Genomic DNA, 15,853 nt, shown 5'->3' with positions numbered 1-15,853 from the left:
GGTATCATTGAAACTGAGTTCACCACCCATCATTAAGATTTTTAATCTGTTCACTTGTTTCTAATGATCTGGACTCTAGGTACTGACAGACCAGCAGTCTCTGCACTTCAGCACCAAGACCTCAGTTTTCTCCCCGTTCAGCTGAAGGAAGTTTGCTGCCATCCAGTGGTCAATTTCTTCCAAGCAGTTTATGAGGGAGTCTGCAGGTTGGGATTAATCAACGGATTGAAATAAGACATTTTTGCTGATGAACTGAGCCGTGGATGAACTGAACAAGGTACATGCAGAGAGTCCCCTATCGGATCCCAGCAAAAACCTCTATCTGGGGTGACTGTTTAAAGCATTTGTTACCGAAACGTCAAAGAGCTTATACTCAAAAAGTAGCTCTGCCCTGACCATGCTTTTTTAACACAAATTCATTAATAGGTGATCCTGATAAGTCCAGTCTGATATTAATATTTCAAGTTGCATAAAAGGCTGCAGTAAGCCCATTAAAACTTTTATACCAGTTTAAATGTGTTTGACAGCAGTTTGACTGCTTGTATAAAATATAACTTGCATATATACAACAATACTTTTACTCAGGAATGGCCTGAGGGGTCAATGAGTAGCCGACATATGCCTAACATTACATGCATCTCAAAGGCCTGTATAGGTTGATTTCCAGTGAATTCCATTTAATCCTGAACCAAATCAAACATGACACATGATATCAAACAGCCTGTGTCCTCCTCTGCTGTTTATCTAGTACAATATCACCTCAGGGGTGTTTCAAACAGCGTGTACGAACCAAGGTCAGAGCAGGTAAACACACCTGTTTGCACCTGGATTTTTAAATGTTGTTTTTCTGTGATGTGTTGCTCATACAAAATGGAAATCATATTAAATGGGATATTATAGAAACAATCCTGTGTCATAACTAGCAAGAGAAATGGCCCAAACTCAAATCAATTTCTCACATACAGTATAGTTTTTCAGGGTTTAACATGTTGTTGCTCCTCTATCTGATGACAAAGAAATCCTTCCTCTCTTGCTGCCGCTGACGTTTCCTGCCGTCACACGTCAGTAAAGGCGTTGGGGAGTGGTTGGCTTACAGTTAATACTTGTTGGAAACTGGAATATCCAACTAACACTGACAGTTTGCAGTCTAATATATGAGGGGAAAAAAGGCCCTTCATAGCAGTACTTCATAATTCTGTCTCCTTACGATGTACTGCAGTATCAAACATTAGTGAAATATATGAGCTTACATTAAGGTAACTTCTAAGTAGCTAACTTTTTAATTCATTCTTTATGACATAGCCTCAATCACTGTAAATGTAGGCAAATGGGAAATTTATGAATTGTGTCTTTTCTATCGTATGGTGTAAGATTGCAGACCATCAGTTACAAATATTGGTTTTGTTGTCTGTTTGCACTGTGTTTCCCTCCTGTGCTCCTCCCCAGCCCGCTTCTCCCTCCACGCTTTCTGTCCACACCTGCCCCGCATCTGCCCCGTTACCCTGCCCCGTTCCCAGTGTTCTCCCCAGCCAATCAGCTCCTCTCCTGTTTTATCACCTCATTCCCCTCACCTGAGCTTCTCCAGCCATCTCTCCACCTGCACCTCACCCCCTTGTCAGTTTAGTTTGTATTTTGTCCCATTTTCAGTTCAGTCTTTGTCGAGTTGTGTGCTCAGATTGCCTGTTTCTGTTCATTTTCAGTAAATAGTTCTTCTGAAATTGTCTCCCTGCTGTGTCCTGTAGCTGGGTCCACCTGCTCTGTTCTCTGTGACAGTGGCTTTAATTGTCTCCTCATGCTTTTGGGTTCATATCTGCCAGAACCAGCAACCATTACAGCAAGGATACACAACAAGCTATCAAGGCTACTTATTATCACTTCAGGGCTGTACTCAAGTGCTGATTTTTCATCCTGTTTATAAAAGTTAGGAAAGATCCACTCCGTACAGCAGCACATTCTCACGCTTCAGCACACAAACACTGGCTGACATCCTGTTATTTTTACACAGGAAGTCAAATTGAATTTTTGCTGACTGTAACTGCACCTTCCTTAAAGGCTCAGTCTGCAGTCCTGAGGCACCAACGCAAGACAGAAACTAAATCTCAAGTTGAAATACTCTGTTGCTTTACACTGCGGCTCAATTACGAGCACACAGCCGTAAAGGAGAAATGGTGAATGTTCCACATTTACCACTGACAAGCAAAATACTGTTAAATGTTTGGAGAAAGACGGTATATAACATGGAATTAAATGCTTTATACAGCCACTACGACTATGAGCACTTCTGTTCCAACCCATGGGGTTGTCTTTCCCAAAGCAACATATCCTTCCTACTGGTTTTTATCTGCAGTGTCAGCAAGTCATTGGACTTAAAAAAAAAGCTGTTTAATGCAACTGAGTAAAGAGTGCTAGAGTGACGAGCAGGAGGCTGAAAGACACGCCATAAATCTAAGATGTCGGTGGCATTTAGTGGCAAATCAGGGGAAGTTGAAGGAGACGGTTGGAATCTGATGGCTACTGACAAATGTTACGACTATGGGTGGAGATCTAAACGTTCAGGTAAGTACTGCGAATTAAACCATTTTGCAAAATGTCATATCTGTATTGCTTGTTTGTGGTTTTCCCAGCTTATGGTGATAATTTGTGCTGCAGCGTGTTTGATCGGAGCTGCTGTAGTGTGTCTGGGGCTTCTTCTGCTGACTGTGATCTTGGTGGCCAACAGTAAGTGCAATTCTGTCTCAACACTGATCATTAGTCCACAGCCAGGTGCAGTACTCATCTCCTCAAGGGCGAAAAAATCCTTATAAAGTCTAAAATCTGGAGTCAGAGCCAGGTCTAAAACTCCCACTAAACACTTGAACAATCACTCAGGATTAATATTGTAACAATCGCTAAAAATGCAGTTTAACTCTCACTGTCTTTTATTGATTCTGAATGAACTTGTTGCAGATACCAGTGCTATCAACCAATGGGACACGAAGTATGAAAACCTGATTTCTGAGCTCACTAAAGGCAGAGACAATCTGAGAGATGAGCGAGACCAACTGATGATTCAGTCCAGCAACCTGACAAAAGAGATGGAGATCCTGCAGAGCCAATACAGCGCTGTGGTAGCAAGTCGAGACAAGCTACAAGAGGAGCTGAACAAGTTAAAGGTCAACGGAACGGGTAAGAAATGTGCTTCGGCAAGAAAATGAAACTTGAATCTTCTTTGATTTGGATTCACTGCTGCACTCAAGAAATAAACGTACAGTATCAATCACCAGGAGACTTGGGTGGATCATGAAATGCATGCCAGTATATCTAATTAAAAACAAGGGTCAGGATTATAAGATTATTAATGACAGCATCATTTCAGGCAACCCTTTCAGTTTTCTGCTGCAAGTACATGGCTTGGTTATTGATGAATCCAAGTGGTCGAAATAATCCTGACCCTTGTGCTCAACGTCACACTAAAAGTGACAGTTTAATCTGTAGAAGTGTTAAATTCTAACTACCTACAATATTCTGCACAGTAGTGTCGGAATGATTGAACCAAGTTTCGGCTCACTGTGTGAGAGTGGAGCTATGGGCCTGTGCAGCACACTGAAGCTTGATCTTTGTGTTGTCGCATTGGGAATGAATATTATGGTAGTTCACATTTTAAAGCCACACACTGAAAATAGCTGTTCTCTAAACGATGAAAGCAGTACTGTGCATTTAACATTTGGAAAGATGGTGTCTTTTTTAAATGTCTCCTAAACCAAAAGCACAAGGGCAAAAGTGTGATTCGTGTGTTTATGTGCTCTGATATGAATCGCAAATGATTCACATACCACATGCAGTACCAACCTAGGCCAGTGTTACTTACATTACTTACATTTCTCACTGCATCGCTTTGTTGAGTTACAGGTTCCCAGTACAAGTGTTTGTGATAGCACTTTGGTCCTGGGTGCTACTATGAAGCTGACACTGTCCAAACTCGCTACCTGAGACAGCGTTGTGTTCGCCACAAATTTGATTAGTCCTCGTCCAACCAAACATTGCAAGTGTTGTGTAAAACGCAATGTGTACTGTTTGTGTTAGACCACCATTGTTCCTTATCATAGCACCGGTACTAACTAGCGCTACGCTGCAACACAAGAACAATGCTGGTTCTTCATTTCCATGTGTTCTCCAAGGATCCACTGGTCGACATGTCTCAGTTTTTGCTTCTACCTTTAGCAGCATTCTCATTTCAAAACGACGCAGGTGGCCACATTAAAAAGTCAGCTGTGTTTCAAACCAGCTCGTGAAACCAGCTTTAGAAATAGGAAGCCCGGTTCAGTCAAGGACCCATTGCTTCTAAAATGATTTGGAATTTCAAACATTAAACTCTGCATGTAAGTGCTTCACAGGTGTGGCATCAGTAACTGAGGGAGGAGGGCTCCCTCAGTTACTGATCCATTTCTTTTTCATCTGATGTTGATTTGGGGAGTTTACAGCAGACAGGTGCTGGTCCCCAAATCTCAGCAATGGTTTCAGGATCCCACTAACTGAAACACACTCGTGCTCCCTCCAGGTCTAGCTTGCCGTAAAGGATGGATACAATTCAACAACAAGTGCTACTTCGTCTCTGCTCATGGAGTGACTAAAAACTGGCAGAACAGCAGGAAAGACTGTCAAGAGAGAGGAGCGGACCTGGTGATCATAACCACAAAAGCCGAGCTGGATTTTGTCAAGAGGAGTTACGGCGTAACCTGGATCGGTCTGTCTCGCAGTGGAGACGGCACGTGGAAGTGGGTGGATGGAACTAACCTGGTGGGTGCAGGATTCTGGCAAGATGGGGAGCCCAATAATGTTGATGGAGATGAGGATTGCGTGGAGGTCTCGCGTAGCGCCGCGGCGTGGAATGATGTGCCTTGCAGTAGGCAATTTTCATGGGTGTGTGAGGAATAAGCTCTTGTGGGCAAGAAATATGAGTTTGTCTTTCAGCTTAACGTCATTCAGGCTCTCCTCCTGCAAATATAAGATATATAAGATATGAGATAAGATGATAGACTGTCTGACACGTCTGTTCCTTTTCGCTGTTTTCTGTCATTTTATAGGCCCATAACAAGCACATTGACTGTTACTACAGAGTGTATTTTTCTAAATTGTTTTATGAAATAAAAAGCACCAAAATTAAGGTACAAAATGATACATCATTAAAAAACAACTTTAATCTTCACAACACTGCATCTTAATATTTTGTTCCTGCTTTTATCAATAATTACTTGTTTAAATCCAAATGTACAAAGCACAGTAATATATATCTTCTGATTTTTTTTCCCCCACTGTTTCTAAAATAAAAATTAAAAACATGAGCTAAAGCATAGTGGAGTGACTAATTGTGTACTTCATTGTTTAAATCCAGCAGAGTCAGATGTTTGCTGCATTGAATCTGACATGAGCATAAAAACTTTAGTCCAAGAGAAGATTTATCTCTGGCTTCCTGCTGTTGCGTTTGTGCCTCTCAAAACATTTCATTTCCTAGCATGAAAAAAAACAAAATCAACCGTGAAGAAGATTTCCGATCAATTGTTGCTGGTCTAACAAGCAGCCATCTTATATTGCATGATAGGATGTACTGATTTGAACTGCCATCCACGCTGAACTGAACCATGCCCAGTGCCCTTTAAGAGGTCATGTCAACATTGGTTCACATAAACTGAGTCCTAGCTAAACATTAACTGGCTTACCACAAGAAGCGGCTCCTACAAACTGATCTAACAGCACAGCAGCTCTGCTTCACCTATTTCAGAATAAATGCATGCGCTCCATAAAAAAAAAAAAGATCCCTCCGACACTTGTTTCAGTTTCGTGTTTCAGTGCAAACACGATAAATGTTGCTGAGTCCCTTTGGAAATCAGTTCTCCGCTCTCCTCAGCAGTTACTTCAACTCTTACACTAATATTTACTTTTCAACCTCCTTTGCCCCTGCACTGGGAGGGTTAACCAGCACACACACCATTGTTTCTTAACCCTCATTTCTTTCTCCACCTGTATAAAAGAAATCAGTTGGGGTGTAGTAATGACTCCACCTGTCTGATATTCCCCTTGCTAATGTTTCTGAGCTGTGGTGTCTGCTGGTGGCTGTTCCCACACACACACAAACACACACACACACAGAGCCAAGTGTTTCAAAAGGCAAAGTGTGAGTAAGATTGGTGCATTCACTTGGTGTTGGAATTACCACAACTACAAGATGAGCACATACCTTTACAATGTGAATGATTGTAGACATATCAACGGCCATTTAGGGTGTGGAGGTCATAAAAGCCATGTAAACAAGTGGCTGACTAAGTAAGGAGTGGTCAGTCTGTGGTGTTTCATCATCACAAACACACCCTGAATCCTTTATGACATACTTGATATTTTATTTTACCAACATCTGATGCAGGTTGTAGACTTATTTTGCCCAAACCCAAATTTATTAGCATGTTATACCACTGATAACCATTAATAAACTAATCAATACAAAGGTTGTCTCGTCTGTCATGAAGAAAATACAGTGTCATTCATTATGGGTGATATGTAGTAGATTTTATGGCCTCCCTCTACATTGTACTCAATAAATTAAAAGCTTAGTTATATGACTCATCCACATTTTATTGCCTTCATCTTTGTGTTGCACATATTAGCTTGATCTCTACAGTTGTTCAGAAATTCACACGCATGCCCTTTATTTATAATAAATATGTATAGAAATTAGTAGGTCCTGCATCTATAGTCATCATCTTACATTCAAAATAAAACAACCGAGCTGTCATTATTTCTGATACTGACATGTGAGCTTTACAACTTGGATACTGTGATTTGGGAGGTTCCGTGAGGTCCTTGAATGCAGCACAGGTTTCCAGGGAGTGGCCCCTGCACCTGTCCGACCTGTTTCTGGGAGGTGGTGGGGGGGACACATGACTCCGGAGGAATTTCCCCCGCTGCTCCCGTCCTTTGTTGAACTGCCCCTCTTTTAGTGGGAGACGGAGGGTGAGAGCCAGAGGAGAGGGGGAGACAGAGAGAAGAGAGAGGGAGACGTAGAGATGTCGGAGCCAGCCACTAATCCCGCCGCCACCTCGTTCCCTGCGCCAACTATTTCTCTCCCTTTGGGACTGGAGGTGCTGCGGACTTACTCTGGAGCGCTCGTCTGTTTGGAAATAGTAAGTGTCGCCTTCGTTGATGTTCAGCTGTGTGTTTATTCTTCACCGTGTCACTGACCCCTGTGGTGTCGCACAGACACTCTGCAGGAGCTGGACTTCATATTTATCGATCAATAATTGATGTCCTGTTTTCTGACTTGAAGCTGCAGGCTGCAACACGGTGGTTTCCACTTTGACTGCTCAGCCTCGATCACACTGGTTCTTTCACACTGATTAACACCCCTGTGATTGCCTCAGGCGACGTGTAATGCTTACGTTTGACAGCCAAAACATGAGCAACGTCGCCTCAAGCCATGTCGCCAAGACTGGGCACCAGTTTCTGAAAGATCAGCAGGCCTGTATACACCAACTGTGCTGTGAGCATCTCACTGTGTCGCTTTTACTTTCTCTCAGTGCTCAATGCTGCCTCTAAACTTCTGATGATTTGACTACTTATCTACCGGCCTGTGTCCAGGCCTTCAGATGGAAACAGTCATTTAAATGTGGAGTTGTGGCTGTTTTCAGCATGTAGTCCTTCCCAATGTTCAAGCCTTCTGCAACGAGTTACACCTGTCACTAACTACAGGAGATCCTATAAGGAGTCAAGTTCCATACTACCACCGCCTCTCGTCTTTTAATCACCTGTGTTACCTTCATTTGCCCTTTTGTCCAGAACAAACCATATCAAACAGAAGTCTGCATTCTGTCACCAAACACCACATTTGTCATCTTTAAGGCCTCGCAATAGCAAAATGTATGTCCTGTTTGCCTGTTTGTAGTCACTCCACACAGGGGAACTCCAGCAACAGGCTGTTTGGAGACAAAACTGACATGAAAAGCTGAGTCAGTAATGATCAACATCTTAGGATGATGCAAATGTGTCTGATCCACTGTGATTTTTTCATTGTGGGATCAGGAGATCTCAGAAAAGTAGCAATAGAGATGTACAACAATAGCAGTGTACTGTGTAGGATTTTTATACCTCACATATTCCTAGTGTGTCATAAACTGCCTGTGGGTAAAAGAGTTTGAGCTGAATTCCAGCATATATAATAAGAATGAGCGTTTGTTCGTATCCCCAGTTATTTGGCGGTCTAGTATGGATCCTGGTGGCCTCCTCCAGTGTGCCCGTGCCTCTGCTGCAGGGTTGGGTGATGTTTGTCTCCGTCACGGCCTTCTTCCTCTCCTCCGCCTACCTCACACTCTTCATCACTGGCCTGGCTGACCGCATCAACACTGACTGGAATTTCTTGGTAAGCTACAGATGAATGAGTCTGTGACTTTTCTGGTCATCTGTCTGTCTTTCCATCCATTCATTCATCCTTTCATCTATCTGTCTGTCTATCTATCTGTCTGTCTGTCTATCTAGCTAACTAAATATGCATAGCTGTCTGTCTAGAGTGGACATGACATCCATCATAACCAGAATTTTAAGGATTTCTATTAGACATATTAAGATTTTTAATGATGGTGTATGTCAGATTTATTGATATCTGCCATGAATAAACTGTGAATCAAATATATTTGTGATGTGCCGTTCCATTTCAAGCTCCCTCCTTTACTTGGAAAATTAAGTTTTTTAGGGGGAAAATGTTTAATATTCAGACAGCATTTTGTTTTTCAGAAAGTTTATTTTGAAAAAACTGAAGACTAATAAAAAGCAGGAATGTGACATTGATTTAAAACTACATCACACAGAAATTGAAAGGGGCCCTGTGGAGTTTTCTTGTAAACAAACATAAAACATTTGCATTGCTGATTTTTTATGTATTTTTAATCCAGTGTTGTTTCCATCCATGTTTACTAGCTTGCAGTTTTCTTGCCTTTGCTTGCGTATTGCTGCATACCAGTGGAATCATGTGACTCCACCGGCAGGGCTGTGTATTGCGTCACACGCATGCATGAGTCGAGTAGAATGGGGACCCACTCACAGGAAACCAGCTCGATAGCACAGCCACTGGTCTAAAACTCCGCAAGGAGCCTTTAAGACGGCTGTGGGTGTTTGATAATGTTGTCATAGCAGCAGCTGCTGTTTGGTGCGTGAAAGTCAGAGATCTGGTTCAGTGGCTGCAAGCCACTGTAAAGGCAGGGGGGGCAGTGTTTCAGGTCTGCTTGTGTGAACAACGACTGCTATGAGAGTTAGAGGTCAGATCCCGTATGAGGAGCATAAAGGAGCAAAAAACTTTATCCAAGTGTGGATGCACAGGCCGAGTCAAAAAGATGCAAGTTTGCAACACGCATCAGAACAGTGTGTGTTTGTGTGTCTGGGCAATGCTGTAAGAAATACGTCTTTTTGAGCTTAACATCAAAAGTCATGTTCACCATTAACTAACTGCTTATTAGCTTGCATATTAGTGGCATATTGACTCTTTAATAGTCATTATAAAGTAATCAAGAATGCCTTTTCCTGTGGATTAGGGGGTTATGTTGTTAAGATCGTAATTCATGTACACAGCTTAGTTACTTACTTATTATAAACAGTAATTAGGCCTGATAGTTGCAAAAATGTGGAAGGAGGCATTCATTTACGTGTCATCATCGTTAAATAGCCAGTATGCAACTAATATTTATGCTAACAAGCAGCTAGGTAGTAGTGCATATTAACTTAAACAGCATGTTATGTCACTGAAAAAGACACAAAATCTGACAGACAAGCCCATAGTCTCCACATTTCACCATGTAAGACAACCTCAAATACTCCTCTTACCATGTTGTGTCCGATGAAGTGCCAGTGTGGACCACGATGCTGGTACTATGGCAGACAAATCATTGGTAGCCTGAAAGACTGTCAAGCTACAGTAACAGCTCTGCAGGTGTGTAATTTAGACAGGCACAAGCTATTTACATCAGAGACGAACATAAAACAGCACCAAGTGAAATAGAGCTGCAGGGAGGAATCAATTAATTGATTACCCAGTCAACAGAAAGTTAATCAGCAACCGTCTTTGTAATTGATAAATAGTTTAAGTAATTTTTCAAGAACAATGTCAAACATTCCGGTTTGTCACTTGTGGAGTTAGCTGCTTTGCCTTGGTCTTACATTGCAGAAAATTGATTGGCTTTGGGTTTGGGGGCTTGTTTTCACCGTTCTCTGGTGCTTCAGAGGCCAACCAGTTAATCGACTGATTGAGCAAATACTCTTCAGCTCAGTCGATAATAAAAGTGATTATTAGTGCCAGCGCTAATGGGAAATAGCTCTTGTTGGAACAACTGTGCTGTATGTAGCTTAGCTGTAAAGGAGTTAGGGCTGAAGATGCTACTTATTAGTGCAGCACAGGCTGGTTTCCTTGTCTACAAATCTGATATAATGATCTCTATTACTCTATAACTAGACCGTCTCTTAGCGTTGGAGAGGATTTTCTATTTGTGCAATAACAATGACAAACCTACTGCATCCACAATATAAGAAAAAGAGGAAGAACCTGTGCCGTGTTCTTGTGTTGTGTCACTGTCATGGTGTTGAGTCTGGTCTCTCAGACAGGGCCAGCCTCGCCTCCGGCTCCAGGCCCCGCTCCCAGGAGTAGCCAGGGGTGTGGGCTCGTTTGTTTTCCGCCGAACAATGAGTGACATGGATGATGAGCTCACACCGAAACACCACAAAGGGCTGCCTGTAGTCCCGCCAGCCTCGCAGCGCCGCCAACACAGACTCTCGTTAACCTTCCTCACTCTCTGACACGCCCTCTCTCTCTGTCTGTCTCTCTCTGTATCTTTAATCCCTCTCGTTTTTTTATTTGCCATGTTTTGCTGTATGCACCATGTTATGTTTTAGAGTTAGCATAAAATGTTGGTCCTTAAACAGACAGCCTGGTTTTTTTATGCCAAAGTACAGGTGGCTGCACTGAGCGGTGCAGCTATTGTCTGATAATCACCCAGTGGGACAAAAAATTTCATATCATATCTTTTCATATCATATCTGTGGTTGTTTACACTCCAAACCTGAAACATTTGACCTTTCTTGTATTTATTTCTAATGCGTTCTCTCCTCTTTTCCTCAGGATGTGTTTTACCATTTCATGGCTTTGCTTTTCTACTTCGCTGCCTTCGTGTTGGAGGCAGCGACTACAGCAGCTAATGGAGGAGCCTACATCAAGCCGCTCTCTAACAGCACTGACACGGTCATGTGTATAACCTACCCTCAGGGCAATATATTCACGGTCCTGACCGACAGGCAATACAGTATTAATGTGGCAGCCACGGTGAGTGCTATAGAGTTAGGCTTCAAATGAAGACTGTAACAGTGTGTACAGTGCATGCAGAGTTTTAATTCATATTATCATGATGCACTCACAGTGCTATCTGAAGGAATACAGTCCAATGGTAGACTGCTGACATTTGCTGAAGTCGAGGAGTTGCAGATTAATCGATCAAATATCAAAACCATATCTGACCTGAGGCCTGATACTCTTTCAGGCTCTCGATAATAAGATCTGTCAGAGAAACACCTCAGCTGACACTTTTGCATGTACAACGTGACCGTTGTGTTTTTGTTTTGTTTCAGTTTAAAGTTTTGCATGAGCCCTTATGTAAAAAGAGTGTCCATGCTGCCCTAAACAAAACCAACATTTTGTATGCCTGGGCTTCCTGCCATTAGCTGGAACTATCAGGCCATAAAACAGCAATGTACACAAGTGCCAGCTATCGTCTTGACAGAAAGGTAGCAGGTCATGTTGGGTTGCGCGAGGTTAGGTCTAATTTTATGTTGACAAAATGTATACAAACCCCTGTGCTGACCTGAAACGTATAATCAAATTAGCTGTACTGGGTTTTAGTGTTATAGGTCATTTTGAAACATCATCAAAAGCTTGTACTTTTAATTATTTTAGCCAATTATCATGCAAAACACCAGACATTTGCTAGTTAGAGTTATAAAAATGCTCGACTCAGCTTGCTGTTCTTTGTTTCAGAAGTGTTGTTTTTTTAGCTGCGGATTAGAATAAGAAATATGTGTTTTAGGCTCAATGAGTAATTGATTGGAAAAAACTTGACAATTAAAATAGCCGATGAATCAAGTTAGCTACAGTTAGCACATGTGACTAGATTCGGCTGTGAAGGTTTTTCTGATGAATTTTTGCCTTTTTGTTCCAGATATTTGCATTCGTGGTGACACTATGCTACGGCTGCAGTATGGTGATGGGCTTCAAGAGGTGGAGGATGTAAGCAGGAAAACCAGCACAAACTAGTTTTATAACTGCTTCGTAACTTAAGCGTGTATTTAAAAAAAAATCAGCCACACCATCCAGACGTCCATAGAGAGCACTGCTGTTGAGCTGAGTTCGGTGAAAACTGAAGGTATCCCCGCATGAATTCTTCCTCTGAGGTATTTAAAGGTCTGGTTTCAGGTCGGCGTGGTCTGGGCTGTGCTACTGGGCGACTGGAGTGTTTTGAGGACAGGGTTAAAGAATAGCAGTTTAAATTGTTGTCCAGTCAGCGCCATTTGAATCTGAGTCCTTTGCTGCTCACCAATGATTTCACTGTCTTGCAGCTTTCCTGAAGCTCTCCAGCAAAAACTCTGTGGGAAGTAAGGGAAAGTTGAGGGGGACCTTGCACATGATGATTTGAATGCTTTGAGGCTGTGCAGGGTCATTTTGCAAGATGCCAGTGAAGTTTGTGACAGTTACGGTTTTGTTTTGGGTTTTGTTAATCATACAAATATTACCCCATTTCCTGAGTCACATCCTCATTGAAGGGCATATTTCCCATTTCCCATACTGCAAAAGCATGCCTCTATGTTGGTAATAAGTATTACATAACACAACATTAATGTGATGGAGCAATTTGTTTGAAAGGCTCCACTGTCCTCCAGTTACCTTGGTGCTAAGGAGCAGTAACTTACTCTAGATTTAACACGACTGTTATTACATTTCCATGTGGGCCACTATTTAAAACGTGAGTTTGGATCTGATATTTGAATTAAAGTTTTTGATTTCTTGTCGTGAGCACTTTTGGTTAATTGTTCTCGGTGTATCTGGTGTAACTGTTTTTCACAACATTGTAGTTACTGTACATTCTCATAATAATATTTAACTGTTAAAACGTCTGCTGTCCTATGTGACTAACTCCAATGACTTCAATGATGAATATCATTTGACCAAAGGGGCTAAATAAATCTGTCATCTGGTGAGTTCTAGTAAAAACTAGTCATTTAATCTAACCATCAATAAATGCTTTTGTCAGCTACTAGATTTTAGACTGATCTTTATGTTCTGATGGATCGTTTAAGTACGTATGTTTGTAGTGTTTGACCCCTAATATTAACAGAGTTGATGCATCATAAAATTGCCCGAATCAATAACTATCTTACTTGCTACATGATTGATTGGTTGTATTTACTGTACACTTTTGTTGGCATTAGGCTACTAAATGCTATTAATTTCATGTTTCCAAATGAAGAATATTTGTTCTTGACACCTGCTGTTTGACATTTTAAATGCATTTTAGAACTGCAGAAATAAAGGTTTTGAAGAAAAAAAGAAGCTCTTGTCTTTGTGTCGTTGCAGGGTGCATTGTGTCAGAGTCCTTTTTCATGCTACCACTAAGAGTCGCCAAAGTCAGAAAATGACACGTCCCACAATCAGGGTCTTTATGGGCGCAAGCACAGAAAGTGTGCAGGGGTATACTGGCAGAAGCGCACCAGGCAGGAAGATTTTCGTTGATGGGTTTTCAGTATTCTCTATAAATTCTATGTTAAAGAAAAGGTCATTTTGAAACAGTTTTACACAAGATCTGACTTTATTTATAAATTTATAATGATTTTAATCTGAAAATTACCAAATATTTGCTAGTTAGAGTGATAGAAATGTTTGATTTAGCTTGCTTTTCGTTATTTCATGTGTTATTTTTTTAGCTGCTGATGAGAATAAGAAAGACGTGTTGATATAAGCTGGCTGTAACTTGAAATAGACATTTTTGTCAATAGTTTTGCCAAGTTGATTTAAAAAAAACACTTATAGATTCATAATTACAATTACAATTATTTACAATTAAATAATGGACGAAGCTAGTTGCAGTTAGCACATGTCAGTTCGTGACAGTTACAGTTTTGTACAGTTTTCACATCCTCATTGAAGGGCATATTTCCCATTTTCCATACTGCGAGTGCATGCTTCTGTATGCTGGTAATAAGTATTACATAACACAACATTATTGTGATGGAGCAATTTGTTTGAAAGGCTGTAAAAGGCAACGTGATCATTTTCATTTGTTACCTTGGTGCTGAGGAGCAGTAACTAGATTTGACACGACTGTTTAAAATGTGAGTTTTGATTTATCATTTGAATGAAAGTTTTCATTCCTTGTTGCGAGCGCTTTTTGTCAGATGTTCTCTGTGTATCCACCATGACTGTTCTTAACAGTACTGTAGCTGTTGTCCACTGTCGGTCAACATTTGTCATATAATGATATGAATATGCTGAATTCTACCACAAACTACTCATTTAATGATCAATAAAAATGCTTTTGTCAGCTACTATAGTTTAAAGTGATCTTTATCAAGTCGAGTCAAATTTATTCCTGTAGCACATTTTATCTACTCATAGATCATAGAAGTAGCAGTATGTCTTAAGTGTTTGACCCTTGGTGTAATGGTGTTGATGCATTGCAAAATTGCCCAAATTATTAATTATTATTTGTTACATGCTTTATTAGTTCTATTTAGTACTTTTTCTTTAGGCTAGTAAAGTTGTATAAATGTTTTTTTTTTTCAATGAAGAAATTTTGACATTTCAAATACATCTCAGAACAACAGAAATAAAGGTTTTAAACAAAATAAGCTCTTGTTTTTGCGTCATTACAGGGAGCATTGTTTGTCACAGTGTCTTTTTTGATGCTACCACTAAGAGCCGCCAAAGTCAGAAAACATCACGTCCTACAATCTTTCTGGGAGCAAGCGCAGGAAGGGTGCAGGGGTATACTGGCTTACAGCAGTGCCCGAGGCAGTGCCACATCCAACAAAAATCCTATTGTTGCACAATTCATAGCCTTGACCAGGTGAACAATGTCCCTTTGATTGTCTGCTCTGTCAACCCTTTGTGTCTTTTTTGCTGAAACTTCACGGTTACTCCTGAGATTGGCTCTGACTCCTAAAATCCCTGCCTCTTGCTCTCTTAGCTTCGCAGACAATATCCCCAGCCAGGATGATTTCAGTGCACCTGTTCTGCATTGCTCCTTTATATCCAAATGATTTTCTAATATGATTCCCTCTGACAGGTACTGAACACATTCTAACTTCTTGCACTCGCTTCCATAGCAGAGCTTTTGGTGTATTTCAACTGTTTCCAACTTGCACTTCAATACAGGAAATGTTCACTGCTTGTGTATCAAATCAATTCAGTGACACTGACACAATGTTTATATACTGTTTTGAGAAAGCTGAGGAGTATTCCATTAAATATGATAAATACAATACCACAAAACAATTTTTGACAGACTTGACTATTAACATTGTCGTTGTCTATTACCTGTATCTATTGACTGTTTATATAGCAACACATACAAATGGAAAAGGGTGCACACTATATTTTTCTGGTTGTGCTGTGAATATATTCAATTTGACTTAACACGAATGATCAGAACTTAATATTTCATTGAGTATTGAAAAAACGTTTTAGAGCAAAATAAAATTTATTGTTGAAAGCTCTGCAAGGCTGATGGCTATTTGACGAACAGGTCATAGTAGTAGCAGTTAAACATTATTATATATAAATACCCTTATGCCCTACAGG

The 15,853-nt window shown here is 40.8% G+C and overlaps 2 protein-coding genes across 2 annotated transcripts; both read left to right on the top strand.

The window, feature by feature from the left end:
- Nucleotides 1–2,312: 2,312 nt before the first annotated feature.
- Nucleotides 2,313–5,321, top strand: LOC121610526 (CD209 antigen-like protein D). Its single transcript, XM_041942686.1, has 4 exons — nt 2,313–2,556; nt 2,650–2,718; nt 2,947–3,165; nt 4,538–5,321. The coding sequence occupies exons 1-4, from the start codon at nt 2,451–2,453 to the stop codon at nt 4,912–4,914; spliced, it is 771 nt and encodes a 256-aa protein (XP_041798620.1). The 5' UTR covers nt 2,313–2,450; the 3' UTR covers nt 4,915–5,321.
- Nucleotides 5,322–6,910: 1,589 nt separating this feature from the next.
- On the top strand, nt 6,911–13,592 carry mal2 (mal, T cell differentiation protein 2). The gene is made up of 4 exons (XM_041943325.1): nt 6,911–7,154; nt 8,216–8,386; nt 11,129–11,329; nt 12,219–13,592. The coding sequence occupies exons 1-4, from the start codon at nt 7,038–7,040 to the stop codon at nt 12,288–12,290; spliced, it is 561 nt and encodes a 186-aa protein (XP_041799259.1). The 5' UTR covers nt 6,911–7,037; the 3' UTR covers nt 12,291–13,592.
- The last annotated feature ends 2,261 nt before the right edge of the window (nt 13,593–15,853 follow it).

The sequence above is a fragment of the Chelmon rostratus genome, chromosome 8 (genome assembly GCF_017976325.1).
Source record: "Chelmon rostratus isolate fCheRos1 chromosome 8, fCheRos1.pri, whole genome shotgun sequence".
NCBI classification, from domain to species: domain Eukaryota; kingdom Metazoa; phylum Chordata; class Actinopteri; order Chaetodontiformes; family Chaetodontidae; genus Chelmon; species Chelmon rostratus.
The sequence above is the reverse complement of the archived record's forward strand: the minus strand, read 5'-3'. Positions and strand labels throughout refer to the sequence as shown.

What these genes read in the sequence shown, in the direction of transcription:
- LOC121610526 (XM_041942686.1), top strand. Translation starts at nt 2,451, where the DNA reads ATGTCGGTGGCATTTAGTGGCAAATCAGGGGAAGTTGAAGGAGACGGT. An exon ending in GTGGAGATCTAAACGTTCAG is followed by an intron (nt 2,557 to 2,649) that starts GTAAGTACTGCG and finishes TTTGTGCTGCAG; the next exon opens with CGTGTTTGATCGGAGCTGCT. An exon ending in GTTAAAGGTCAACGGAACGG is followed by an intron (nt 3,166 to 4,537) that starts GTAAGAAATGTG and finishes TGCTCCCTCCAG; the next exon opens with GTCTAGCTTGCCGTAAAGGA.
- mal2 (XM_041943325.1), top strand. Translation starts at nt 7,038, where the DNA reads ATGTCGGAGCCAGCCACTAATCCCGCCGCCACCTCGTTCCCTGCGCCA. An exon ending in CGCTCGTCTGTTTGGAAATA is followed by an intron (nt 7,155 to 8,215) that starts GTAAGTGTCGCC and finishes TCGTATCCCCAG; the next exon opens with TTATTTGGCGGTCTAGTATG. An exon ending in ACACTGACTGGAATTTCTTG is followed by an intron (nt 8,387 to 11,128) that starts GTAAGCTACAGA and finishes TCTTTTCCTCAG; the next exon opens with GATGTGTTTTACCATTTCAT.